At 35.9% G+C, this 14,305-nt stretch overlaps 1 protein-coding gene across 14 annotated transcripts in view; it reads left to right on the top strand.

Annotated features, from left to right (window-relative positions):
* SSBP2 (single stranded DNA binding protein 2) overlaps positions 1-14,305 on the top strand; it is a 279,795-nt gene that overhangs the window by 74,522 nt on the left and 190,968 nt on the right. For 10 of the 14 annotated variants that reach the window (XM_026498689.4, XM_057307371.1, XM_057307379.1 and 7 more), the window contains exon 3: positions 11,949-12,010. In XM_026498689.4, coding sequence (XP_026354474.1) covers positions 11,949-12,010 — 62 coding nt within the window. Of the gene's footprint in view, positions 1-5,006; positions 5,169-11,948; positions 12,011-14,305 lie in introns of those variants that run through there. The other 4 variants (XM_057307380.1, XM_057307376.1, XM_057307375.1 and 1 more) reach the window with 1 other exon arrangement.

Raw genomic sequence — 14,305 nt, 5'->3', positions numbered from 1 at the left:
CCCCCTGCTTGTGTTCCCTCTCTCTCTGGCTGTCTCTCTCTCTGTCAAATAAATAAATAAAATCTTAAAAAAAAAAAAAAAAAACATTTTGATGATCTTATTTCAAGTTCTTGTATCTTTTCCTGCTTTTCTCCACATTTTTTAAAGTTTGAATTTGAGGCTTTTTACAATGGTAGTTTCTCCTCTTTTCTCCTTCATTTTATGTAATGATGAGGATGAGGAGGATTTTACTGAGTTCTGTTATATGCTAGGCACATAGTGTGCCAAAGTGCTTTATATTATCACTAGTTCTTAGAAGAAATTTGTAAGGCAGATGGTATTGTTCCTCTTTTACTGATAAGAACAATAGGGCTCGGAGAATTTATATAACTGGCTGATGGTCATACAGCTTGGTGAGTTATGGAACTGAAATTCAAGCCTAGATCTATGTTTATTCGAAAGCTTCTGTTTTCCCCCCATATCTGTGCTGTCCAGTATGGTAACCACTAGCTTTATATGGCTTTTCAGTGCTTGAAATATGACTAATCCAACTGAAAAGTGCCAAAAGTATGAAGTACACGCTGGATTTTGAAGATTTAGTGTGAATAGAAGAACATAAAATATCCAGTAATTTTAAAATTTTTATCTTACATTGAAATGAAGATATTTTGGATATATTGGGTAAAATAAATTACTAAAATTAATTTTGCCATTTTTTTCTTTTCTAATGTGTTTACTAGAAAATTTAAAGTTACATATGCAGGTCTCATTTGTGGCCTGTGTTTGTAGTTTTATGAGACAAGTCCTGCTCGAAATAATATCTCACCTCACTAGTTTGACCCCCACGACCTCAGGAACATGACAGGCAACCCCTTGACCAAAGTGCCCTCCCTGCTAGAGCTACAACCTTCTTGAGATGCACTTGCTCCAAAAACAAATGCAGAAGTAATCAAACACACAAAGCCCCGCAATTTTTTATCGTATTAATTAGTATATGTGAATTGTTAGGGCCTATTTGCAAAAAAGGAATTTGGGAGGTATGCTTAGAACGTAAAAGAAGTCAATTGTTTTACCATAGAATGAGTATATACAGTGTAATAAAAATTGGATTTTAAAGTTTATTCAAATCAAAACAGAAATTTAGTGTATTTATATCTCATTAAATCATTAATTAGAAGACTTTGTATTTCACCTTGCTACCCCACACTCACTGTTTGTTGTTACAGAGGCAGTGATTGAGATTGCAAAAGGGATGCTCTTAATATTTGTATCCTTAATCACTGCCGACTTAGAGAGTATTTAAAAGAAACTAAAGCCAGCTATGGAGTTAACATTTTTATTTTAATGCAGTTGAAAACTTGATGAAACTTGATTAAAGGATTTACTGATCTCTTTGCTTAGATCAAGGAGCATTTTGAATTGACTAAACTTGCTGAGTCCTCGAGGGTTCCTATGACTATAATTTTTTACCAACATTATAAGATGTCAGATTCAGTGGTTCTTAAACTTCATGAAAAAGAAAAATGTTGCTAAAGCATTTAAGGAAATTCAGCTGTTTTGACTTAAATGGATCATGTGGATTAAGCATAACTAGATTGAGATAACCAGGTACTGTTCTGATAAACCCTGAATTGAATGGACAATGGATATATAAAATTTCTAGGTCTATTTGGTAAAAATGAAATTATAATTTCAGAAGAGATTCACACTTTTCTGACAAGTATTTACCGTGATTTTATTTTCTCCGGCTTCATTTGGAATACAAAACTGAGGATTTCTCTGAATTATCCGTCTGGTTCAATTTCATAAGAGGAATCAATTAAGCTGAAAACAAACTATTGTTACCAAGAAGATACAGTATTTCCGACTTTGGAGATGAGTATATGTGATTCCCAGAACTATTCTTTACTTTCTAGCTTGCCAGACTCCCAAGTGGCACTGTGAAAATACATTCTCATTACCTAAATAACCAATATAGCGTTTTCTGTATATAGGGAATGGCTAGATTAATTGAGGTGTAAGTTTCCCAAAATGTAAAAGAATGTTAGATCTATTTGGACTTAGCGTGGGTAAACTTCCAAAACATTTTCAAGTAATAGAAGCAAGCTGAAGTATGGCATTCACATGGAAACCTTTGAATATAAAGGAACATGATGCGATACTATATATTTTTGTGGGTACATATTTATCAGTGTGAAGTATAGTAAAAAGTCTGAAAGAATATACATGCCACGGGGCGCCTGGGTGGCGCAGTCGTTAAGCGTCTGCCTTTAGCTCAGGGCGTGATCCCAGCGTTCTCGGATCGAGCCCCACATCAGGCTCCTCCGCTAGGAGCCTGCGTCTTCCTCTCCCACTCCCCGTGCTTGTGTTCCCTCTCTAGCTGGCTGTCTCTGTCAAATAAATAAAAAAATCTTAAAAAAAAAGAATATACATGCCAGACTAGTTTCTGAGAGTAGGGATTTTAAAGGAATTAAAGGGGAATTTTATCCTTACTTGCATACACACACACACACACACACACACACACACACACACATGTGCAATGTATATCCTATTTGTACAGTTATTTAAAAATAAAAATAATAGAAGAGAAAATACAAAATTATATCCATTTTAAAATGGAAGCCTTGAAGTACAGGTCATTGCTATACACAGCCTAGAGTTCTAAATAATTTCAGTTGGTTACGTTTCAGTACATTTCTATAATCTTCCTCACGCTAAGTTTCCATGATAACTGGCTGCTTGTATTTGCCTCTACATACCATAGGCTTCTGTCACCTGGGTTTTCTCTGCCTAAAATCCCTCCCCACCTGAGTAGCTTGGAATTCGCTTCTCTTAGGAAAGCTTTCTCAGGGCTCCACCAATCTGAGCTGATAGTGCACTCTTACTGAAGACTTTTGCATACTGTGCCAGGAAGCTTGGACTTTATCTTGCAAAAGACAGCTTTTGATGCTCTTTAAGTAAAAGAGAAACATTGTTTGGTTTGTACTCTGGTGTCTGTGTGAATGGCAATACCACCTCCCCCTGCTCTCCAACTATGGTTAGTAAAGGAAGGAGAATGTAATCTCTTAGAGCTTTGTACCCTATTTAGCATTGCTTTCTCTCTTATTTTCACTTGGATCATATGGATAATTTAAGACTGCTTGTTGTAGACTGACTTCTTAAGTAGTTTGAGAAGTAAAGGACCATCTTATCTAAGTTCTTGTGAGTCTATCCCCAGATTTTTTACCTAATTCAGGACAGTTACACAAGGAGCTTAAAAACTAGGAAGACCTGTTTATTTGGGTTGGATATTGTGATAAAAAGGAAATGATTAAAGTGTCACTAATCACTCAGATGTTCAATGTCCTTACCCTGGTTTAGGGCTAAGTAGAATACTTCTTCCCATTTTTTCATTCTCAGGATGAATGAGGATTTGGATGACTATGATATTAATGAGCCCTTTTGAATCAGGATTTGCTGTGTTGGGCCACCTTTCTTAGTGTGGGTTTCCTTTATGGTGAAGTTGTGAAAAGGTCAGTTGGAACTTTAGATGTCGTCTGAATAAGATGTATATCTCAGCAGCCCAGTCTCTCACTGAGTTTGGCCTTTTTTTTTTTTTTTTCTTTTTTTAAAGTAGGCTCCACACTCAGTGTGGAGCCCAATGTGGGGCTTAAATTCACAACTCTGAGATTAAAACCTGAGCTGAGATCAAGAGTCAGACACTTAACCGACTGAGCCACCCAGGTGCCCCGTGGGTTTGGCCTTTCTGATAATGCCCTTGACCTGGGCTATCAGCAACTGAACTGTTCTTGATAGATTTTGTTATCAGCCAGAACAGAGTCCAGAACTATTATCCCAACTGGGTTTTGTTTGTTTTTGTTTTTTTGTTTCTTAGTTAAAAGAGGTATCATTGAACTAATGATAGAAATCACAGCTCTACCCAGTTATGTTAAGTAGCTCATTGTTGTATCTGATTCATGATAGATTCTAAACCAGTACCAGAATCCCAAATATAGTTTCCACGACTTTAAATTTTCTTACCCCCAGTAAGTCAAAATTAAACATTCTTTTTTTAAAATTTAAATTCAGTTAATTAACATATAGTGTGTTATTTGTTTCAGAGGTAGAGGCCAGTGATTCATCATCTTATGGAATACCCAGTGCCATTACATCACATGCCCTCCTTAATGTCCTTCACCCAGTTACCCCAACCCCCCAAATTGAACATTCTTTAGACATAGTCTCAATGCAGAGCTCTTCCTCAGCTTTATCTTTTATTATCTTTTATTTATCTATTATTATCTTTCAGTATTCAATAATTAGAAACAGAAATCTTTACAATTCTATATCAATTTTTGTTACTTGAATTCATTAGAAACTCTCCTTTTTCTGGTTATCTTATTTCATTATGCAAAGATAACTCCAACTCATTCCTGAAATTTTGCATGGTATTTGTCATGCCTCTGAATGAGGCTTGGTGACCTTAACAAATAAAATGGAACTAGATTGTTGCAAATATTGAGGTTTTTTTTTTCCTTCTTAAGAATTTTACATTGTTTATATTAATAGCCCTTATTTGCCATAAATTAGCCAGTAAGTTAGCCAGAAATAGAGGCTTAAAAACATCTAACAGATTGCTTCTTCAGATTTTATTAGAAATGCTAAATTATTGAACATCAGAGACTCCAAAATTGTGTTCTGTTTATCTTTCACTGAAAAGAGAAAATAACAATTTCCTAACCAGTTTCTTGAACTTTAGTTTGGAGGCAACATAGTATGGTAGGTAAGAGTAATTGCTTTGGGGCCAGACTGCTAGGTTTGAATTATGTTCTACATCTAACTTACTCAGTTTTCTTAATTATAAAAAGAAGGTAATTGTAATAATACTTAAACGTTGTGCTGAGGTTTAATGGGTTAGTACCTATAAAATGCTTAGATGGGCCTAGCATGTAGTACATACTTAAAGGTGTTATTTTTATTTTATTTTATTTTATTTTTATTTTTATTTTTTTTAAAAGATTTTATTTATTTATTCGACAGAGATAGAGACAGCCAGCGAGAGAGGGAACACAAGCAGGGGGAGTGGGAGAGGAAGAAGCAGGCTCATAGCAGAGGAGCCTATGTGGGGCTCGATCCCACAACGCCGGGATCACGCCCTGAGCCGAAGGCAGACGCTTAACCGCTGTGCCACCCAGGCGCCCCTAAAGGTGTTATTTTTAAACTTCTTGACCAATTCTTTTTTACCTTGTGTAGTTTCTATACTGGAGTACAAATATAAATATATGTCGTACGTGTACATGTATGCTCCAAGTATCTGTCGCTTGGATGGCCTACAATTCTCCTACCTCCTGGGGTTACCTTTCCTATCACAATAGCTCCAACTCTAATCCCTAATATTATAGGTTCCCACAAGTCCTCTCTAAATTCTCTGGAGCTTACTACGGGGAGAGGGGGCTGGAGGTTCTCCTGCTGTAATTTCTTGCTCCCACCAAGTATTACAACCTCACTGCTCCTCCTTCTTATGGCTGCTACCTTTTCTTCGTCTGAAGTTTTATGTTTCTCTTATAACCTCCAAGCTCCACTGAGTCACTGCTCTTGTGTATAAAAGATTCTTACTGAAGATTAGGGAAAACTGAACACTACTCAGCCTTGTACAGTACAGGCAACAATATCAACTTGAATATTAAAAACAACTTTAAGTTTTTTGATCTCCTTGCCATGGGAATTTATTACTAGCTGTTTACCTGAGGGCTCCCACTTGCCTTCTGTCTTGTTGACTCCTCATAACCTCTCCCACTGTCTCCTTTCCTGAATCCTCTCCTAGACATCTCAGATGTCTTCTTTCTGGGAGATTATCAGCAGCCTCCTGAATTCTTGTTATTTTATTATGTGGCATATTAAATATTCATTCTCTATTTTCAACCATTCCTGGGAGCTTTTACTTTTCCAGCAGCCCAAAAAATAAAAACAAAAATAGAAGAGATCCATCAGGGAGTTTCCCTAATAAAAGACATCTGTACCAGTAGCATGTGTGTCTCAGCAGCCCAGTCTCTCACCTGGATGTAGCCTAGAAGAGGACTTCTATCTTCTAAAATACAACAGCACTATTCAGTAAAACTCCCTGTGATTAGGAGATGATTTCTAATCTGTGCTTCTAGTAAGTTCTCCACTAGTCTCATGTGACTATTAAGCGCTTGAAAAGTGGCTAGAGTGAATGAGTAACGTTCAGTTAACTTAATTTTAAATTTAAAGGACCACATATGGCTGGGGGATACCATGTTGAATAGCACAGTTTCGGATTATCTGCTTTTAAAGTCTGATCAGATTTTTCTTCCCATTATACATCTATTTGGTTAATTTTTAAAATTAAAATGTAATTGTTCTGACTTTTTTAATGTTTAGTTTAGTGTACAGATGTATCTATACTTGGAAGATTTTAGAAAATTAGTGGGAACAGTAGGTTATATCTAAATTAGAAGACTCCGGAATTTTGTTTAGGAACAAACGTATACAGGTTCTTTTCTTAACACAGGAACTAACTTTATCCGTTTATGGTATTAACATTTTTTGAATATTGGTTCTCAAGAAGTATGAAAGCATTTAGGAATACTCTGAAAAGTTCGGAGTCCATGAACTTCAGGCCTACTGCTGTGCTATTGGAGATGCTGTGGGAGTGGGTCTGGATCATTCAAAGAGGTCCCACACTGACAAGGCTAGGACCTCTGGAAAGGAGCTGCACATCCAGAATTGTCCTGTGCTGTAGCTGGTGTAGTTGCTGTAGCTACTGCTGCTGCAACCAGCAACTATTTCACCTTCGGAGCCACGGGCAGGAAACTTCTTCCTCCTGCCATTTGGTCTCCAGCTAGTGTCTTTCTGATTGGCAGAGCTGAACAGGAAACCAGGAAATGTAATTTTCAGAATCCCAGCACTTAGTGTAGAATGGACAGAGAAGGGTGAGTGTGGGACTGAGAGATAATTGGTAAATTTCCAGTATACCTTGCCTGAAGCAAATAATGATGAAAAGTTAAGAAAGTATGTGCTTGTATATGTATGTGTGTGTGTCATTTTTTTTGTTTATACAAAGAAATTATATATAAATATAATATGCATATAAATTATATAAGAATATAATTATATATAAATTATAATAAATACTAGTTTATTACACACTGTTACATGCTTTAATTTTTGTTTCATTTGTTTGACTTCAATTGTTTTATATTGGTTCATGAAACTTCGTAATTCTTATATGGCAGTAGGGTATTTCATTCTGTGAAATGTACCATGATATATTTTCACCAGCCCCCTACTAATGGACATTTAGGTTGTTTCCAGTCTTTTGCAATTACAAATGATGCTTTACTGAAAATTGTTACATATATATAACTTTGCACACATGACCATATTTATAAGATAAATTCCTAGAAGAAGAATTGCTCTGTCAGATAGTTCGGGCATTTGTAATTAATAATTATCGTTTATAAACCAGATGGCATGTCTTACCCCTGCCAGTATACTTTCTGTTCATTCAGTGTTTGGCTCTCCACCTATATTGAAATGCTAAAAATGCCAGGTCATATAGTAGAGACACAGCATTAATCACAGACAAGGCCCTCAAATGTAGAATCAGGCAGTGGGAATGGGCACTGAGATTTATCTGTAAGTTATGGGAGAATACAGCTTTTAGCTGGGTAAATGATGGAAATTAGGGAGGTGAATGATTCAACAACTTTAAAAAGCCTTAGGATGAAGAATACATTTTGGAGCTGGGGTAACGGAAGAAGGAAAAATAGAATAAAGAGAGAGAGAAATTGTTTGCATAGATGTCATTCAAATACCCAAAAAAGCCTGAAGCCTATGAAACTCAATACAACAGAAAATGCCTTTTCTTAAATAGCAGTATTGTTTCTAAAACGGCTATTGACATTTAGAGGTATTTTCAGGCCATTCCTCAGCCATGTCCATCATTAATACGTGTTTGCCAAAAAAAAATTAAACTACATAGATGAATATGATTTTAAAATGGAAGTCTTCCTTTACCCTTTTCCTAATATAATAGTTTAAGTTTGGTATGATTTCTTTAATATGTATACACCCAAATGCACACATACAAATATACACAATTTCTTTTAAATAGAGAAGGTTTATGGGGCCTGGCTGGCTCAGTTGGTTAAGTGTTCAACTCGATTTCAGCTCAGGTCATGATCTGAGGTTTGTGCGATCGAGCCCTGTGTCACACTCTGCGCTGGGTGTGCAGCCTGCTTAAGACTCTCTCTCTCCTTCTGCCCCTGCCCCCAGTAAAAAAATCATTTAAAATGAAAGGTTTATACTATACATACTGTTCTCTAATCTTCCAACTCTCCAACTTGAAAAGCCAATTAACATGGCTTTCTTTCCATGTAGATATGTTGTATTCTTTTTAATGATTGCACTCTCTTCTATAGTATGTAAGTATAAAAATCTATTCTACATGCACAATTGGTGAATGTTTTCAGGTTGTTTCTAATTTTCATTATTTCTAACAATGTGGCAGTGAATGTGCCTTAGTTTTCTATAGATCAGGGTTCTGTTTTCCTTGGCATCATCTCATGCTTCCTATAAACAAGTAATACCTATAGTAGTAATTACTTTGGAGACAAAAAATACCAGTCATTATGGAAACATATTCTTATGTAGAACCATTTCTTCTTTGGAAATGCCTAAAGCATTAATTGTTATTTATTCAGTAACTATAAAAGGATGGCTTTTGTGTTATTTCCAATATGATGGACCAAAGTTTTAGCTACTTCTGCCACTTACTTGCAATTTAAAGTGAGAAACGTGAACTTTATGCAGTAAAGACTATTATAAGGATGAAAAAGATGAGGTATGGGACGCATTTTGAGCTGCTCTGAGAAACACTAAGATATAATGTTGAAAATACAAATGCTAAAAAAATAAAATAAAATAAAAACGCATTACTTTTAGACTTCTTTCACAAAAGTCCGTATCAAATGTAAACCATGTAGGTATTTTTCTCGATTACTTTATCTCCTGAAATTGCTGGTGGTTGCTTGTGGAAGTCGTGGAAGTGCAGAGGGAAACTGCTGAGCACCAGCTATAGCACAGTAGGGCTCATGTTAGACTGAGTCTAATCCCTCCTCCAGCACCGGCCAGCATTGAGACCTAGTCATGCCACTTTAACTGTAACCTAAGTCATTGCACATTCTCCTTTTGATTGAGCATAGTGCTGTCTGCTTTATTTCATAGTCATAAATCTGTCGAGTTAGGATGAACTGAGATGAAATGTAGGGATGCTACTGTGAAAAACTTGCTGTATATAATTAGGCTGATTCCAGGGATTAAGGATACTTACGTGTCTGGGACATATCTGTAAGGTTCATTATTACACCCTTTCAAGAAGACATCAACTACTGAAAAAATGGTAAGAGAAAAGATTGAGAGAAAGATAAGACACAGGTTTTTGACTAAATTATAAATTTAGCAGGACATCAGAGTTTCCTTTATGCTCAGACTCACGAAGTACTACCATTCCTTATTTTTTTTATGAACCAAGAAGATAACAATAATGATTAATGGAAATTCAGATAAAAGGTGGCATAGATATAAAAATTATTTGTGTTACTCCTAGGAGAGTTCAAGTTAGGATCTGGCTTTTGTTTATGTAACATGTTCTCGTTTGTTGTTCATATTTAGTCTTTATGAGTTCGAGTTCATTAATCCTAGGATTTCTCCTTTAGTTCTTTTAAAAAATGGCTATCACATATATAATTTCCTCATCTTTAGAAAATTGCTATTTGTTTTTTGAGAACAAATTATTTCAAAGCTCCCTTTGGTTAACATTTTGTGTATTTAAGGCCTCTAAGAAAATGATTTTAGTGATTTTAATTATGGTTTTTCATCTTTACCTTAGAGAGTTACTTTTTTTCTTTTTTTTTTTTTTTTACATTTCTGGCCACTTTCTGAATTCCTGTCTTAAAACTTTTATTTATTTATTTTAATCCTTTTGGGACAAGAATTTCTAAGTTCTTCCATAGTAGGTGATAAAAAGGATCCCTTGATTTTTTTTTTTTTTGAAATCTATAATTATGTAGTTGTTTACTTCCTACTTATGTTAAGGGCCTACGGGCATACTTTGCTGATTGGGATATTGTTAAATAATTTTTAATTAATTAATTATTTTTAGAGAGACAGAGAGAGAGTGTGCGTGTGCAGATGGGGGAGGGGCAGAGGAGAGGGAAAGAGAGAATCTTAAGCAGGCTCCATGCCTGGTGCAGAGGGCCCTACAGAGGGCTTGATCTCATGATCCTGAGATCATGACCTGAGCCGAAATCAGGAGTTGGACATTTAACTGATTGAGCCACACAGGCACCCCTCATTATTTAAACTAAAAAACTAAATCATGTTTATACATAAAGATTGTTGTGGGTTTTTTAAGTTCTTATTTATTTGTTTATGTATGTATGTATGTATGTATGTTTGTATGTATGTATGTAAGTAATCTCTATGCCCACCATGGGGCTTGAACTCAGGATCCTGAGATCAAGAGCTGCATGCTCTTCTGACTGAGCCATCAAGGCGCCCCTGCATAAAGATTGTTTTTGAGGGCTTTCTGGATCACCTTAGTTAAAATTATAGCTCACTTCTTATTATTTTCCATTTTCTTTATCCTCCTTCCCGGCTTTGTTTTCCTCCTTAGCATTTGTCACTTTCTACTTCTAATCTAAGTATAATCTCTCGCTCTCTCTTTCTTGCTTTTTTTGTTTATGGTCTGTCTTCTGTACTAAAGTATAATCTTCCTGAATGCAAAGATTTTTATCTTTTTTTTTACTGCTATCAGTGCTTAGAAAAGGCACTGTATAAATACCTACCCAGCTTTCCAATTTCTAAATATAATTTGTAAAAAGTAGTTAGTCAGAAATTTTAATTTGTCAGAGATACTGATCTTGTTTTAAATTTTTTATAGTGAGCTCCAACTCATTTGAAATATAATATATGTAAATATATATGAATATATATATAAATATAAACATTTGGAAAGTGAATATTTCCATCTTTTTGAACTTTTTATTTTTATTTTTTAAAAGATTTTATTTATGTATTTGACAGAGACAGACAGCCAGCAAGAGAGAACACAAGCAGGGGGAGTGGGAGAGGAAGAAGCAGGCTCATAGCGGAGGAGCCTGATGTGGGGCTCGATCCCAGAACGCCGGGATCACGCCCTGAGCCGAAGGCAGACACTTAACGACTGCGCCACCCAGGCGCCCCTTTCTTTTTGAACTTTTAAAAAAAATTGAAGATTTATTTACTTATTTTAGAGAGAGAGAGAGCTCGCGCACACGGGAGGAGGGGTGGGGAGGGGCAGAGGAAAAGGAAGAGAGAGTTCTCAGCAGACTCTGTGCTGAGTTCCGAGCCGCTGTAGAGTTCAATCTCATGACCCTGAGATCACGACCTGACCTGAGTGGAAACCAAGAATCGGACACACAACTGACTGTACCACCTAGGTGCCCGTCTTTTTAAACTCTTATTTTATGGAAGACATATGCCTTAACTCTCATCCCCTCAAATCAGGAATTTATTTAAAAACTCAATCCTTAAGGCCTAATATGGAGTCTGCACATATTAAGAGCAGTCATTTGTAAATTTCTGGGTTAGTAGTGATAATTGATTTTCATAGTGATGTTAATAATGGTGATTTTGATGTGCCTTAAGATCCTGAAATACTTTAAGTTCCAGAAGTCTCTCCTGAAAATCCTGGTACAGTGGGAAGCAAATTCAGGAAAGTAATGGTGGCATCTTTTCTCATTAACTATCCAATCAACAAATCACTTCGTAAAATGAGTACTTCTAAAACTTGAATAAAGAATAATATGAAAATGATTAAAATCTTATATATTACCTTAGTATTTTAAATGGGAAAATATTGTAATATATGTGGAAAAAGGTATTATTAGGAAAATATTTAATATCTCTTTTATTCATTTTAGATAAGATGGGAAAAAAACATCACATTGGGGGAACCACCAGGATTCTTACATTCTTGGTGGTGGTAAGTATCTTTTATTCCATTTTTATTAGATTGATGATGTATTCCAGTAGGCCTGCACTACACCTATTTATGATAATCATGCTTCTTATTTATTTGTTTGTTTGTTTTTGTTTTCTATAATTATTTTATGAAGGTAGCACTTAAAAAAAAAGTCAAACTCAAAACCAGCCTTAGTGTTCTTTAACTTAAAGAGACTACTATTGAGTCAAGCTGGAATTGGGTTTGGTATATGAAATCTCCTACTGTAAGTATGATTCTGTATTAGTCAGCTTAGGCTGCCATAATAAGATACCATAGAGCATGTGGCTTAAACAACATAAATTTCTTTTCTCACATTTCTGGAGGCTGGACATCCAAGATCAAGCTGCTAGCGTGGTTTGTTTCTGGTGAGGTCTTTCTTCCTGGCTTTTAGACCCTCATGATCTCATCTAAACCTGAGGATACTGGAGGTAGAGGTAGTCGTGAATTTTTAGGACAGTGAGAAATTGTCCAGAAGAAAAACTGAAATAGTTCAATATAGATTGAGGAAACGAACTGTGTAGGAACACAGATAAGACCGTCAGACTATATTGAAGGCCCAGTTGATACCAGAGCTTATAAATGTCATTGTAGTACCAGTATGTCCAGATACGTGACTTTTCTGCAACAGCAGTGGCAGTTCAGCTGTCTGCATGGACAAGCTAGGGTGTTTGTTTGCATTTCTTCAACTTAGAAGCATTTTCTGTTCAGTGCCTTATATATTCATCACTCAACATCTTAATTAACAGAGAAAAATAAAAGCTCTCTTCTTGAGCCACACACATGGTTTCCTGGGCATGTTATTTAATGCCCTCATCTTTGTAACCTTCCTCCTGGAAAGATGCCTTACTAGAGGTTTTGTGGTGAATGGAACCGCACTTGATCCGTTGTGGTTGTGGGTTTCCCTTGTTTGTCTCACATATGTGTGGCAGGAACAGGTGCAGTCCTTTGGCTCAGAGCTGTTCCTGTATTTGGAACAACGGTTTATTGCAGTTGAGCACTATCATTGTGCTGTTTTCCTGGGGTTTAAGACTGAGCTGTTATAATACATATTATAAAAGTCAGTTTTTCATTTTACATAGTATGTATTTATGATATCTAGATCTATATTGTAAAAATTTAGCTGTTTGCCGGATGTAATTGAATCTCCTTGCCTGTTAACACCTTATATTTTGTATGTTTCCAATTAGGTCTGCAAAGTAGTCTAAGAAACCATTTCAGGAGTCTGTCCCTATTGGATTAGTGGGCTAACAAAGTGAAGATTTTGAAAATTTTCCATTAAAGAATTAATTTTATTTCTTGCACCGATTTCCCTTTTGCTCCATTTCTTATGAATTTAACCTATTTTCATACTGTCGATAGTTGATAGTACCTCACTGAATACTTTAGCTTTTTCAGTTTTAACTATCAGAAGGTATAGCTCTTAAGTCTGCCATTGTTCTTCCTTTTTCTATGGCTCTAAGATTCAGGGGAGCTCTTCCTCTGTGGCTTTGGTATTTTAACTAATTTTAATTTGTACCTAGTTGGAGATATCAAAGAGATGGTAAATAATGGGCATCTACATATTTTATAGTCTATTCAGTTTAAATGTAGCACCTATAAAATATATGGGTACAGTATTCTCAGTTTTTAAAATTTTCTCCCCTGAAACTACTAGTAAACCCTTTAAGGTGCCTACTCCATCTATGTAAATAAGTGGTTCTTAATGATTTTGAGATTATGGGCTCCTCTGAGAACTGATGAAAGTCTATGGATCCTCTCCTTCAGAAAACTACCCAGATCCTAAGCTTTCCTGATCATTGTGTATAGCCAGCCATGACTGTGGACCTTAAATCCAGCAGATGCTTGACCTTTTGTTGTTGTTGTTAACTGTTTCAGAGGTCCCTTTGGTTTTCTTTCTTTCTTTCTTTCTTTCTTTCTTTCTTTCTTTCTTTCTTTCTTTCTTTCTTTCTTTTTTGTTAGAACTTTTTTTCTTAGAGCAGTTTTTGGTAGATTCACAACACAGTTAAGGGGAAGGTACAGAAATATACCTTCTGCCCCCAAATAGGCATACCTCCTCCACATTAGCATCCCCCATCAGAGTGCGACATTTGTTATAGTTGATGAACATACACTGACACATTCGTAATTACCCAAAGTCCATAGTTTACATTACAGTTTGTTCTTGGTGTTGTACATTCTTTGGGTTTGAACAAATGTATGATGACATGGTCCATCAATATAGCATCATACAGAGTATTTTCACTGCCCTAAAAATCCTCTGTGCTCTGCCTTTTT

Source organism: Ursus arctos, unplaced genomic scaffold (assembly GCF_023065955.2).
Source record: "Ursus arctos isolate Adak ecotype North America unplaced genomic scaffold, UrsArc2.0 scaffold_5, whole genome shotgun sequence".
Classification (NCBI taxonomy): Eukaryota; Metazoa; Chordata; class Mammalia; order Carnivora; family Ursidae; genus Ursus; species Ursus arctos.
This window is presented reverse-complemented; position numbering and strand designations above follow the sequence as displayed.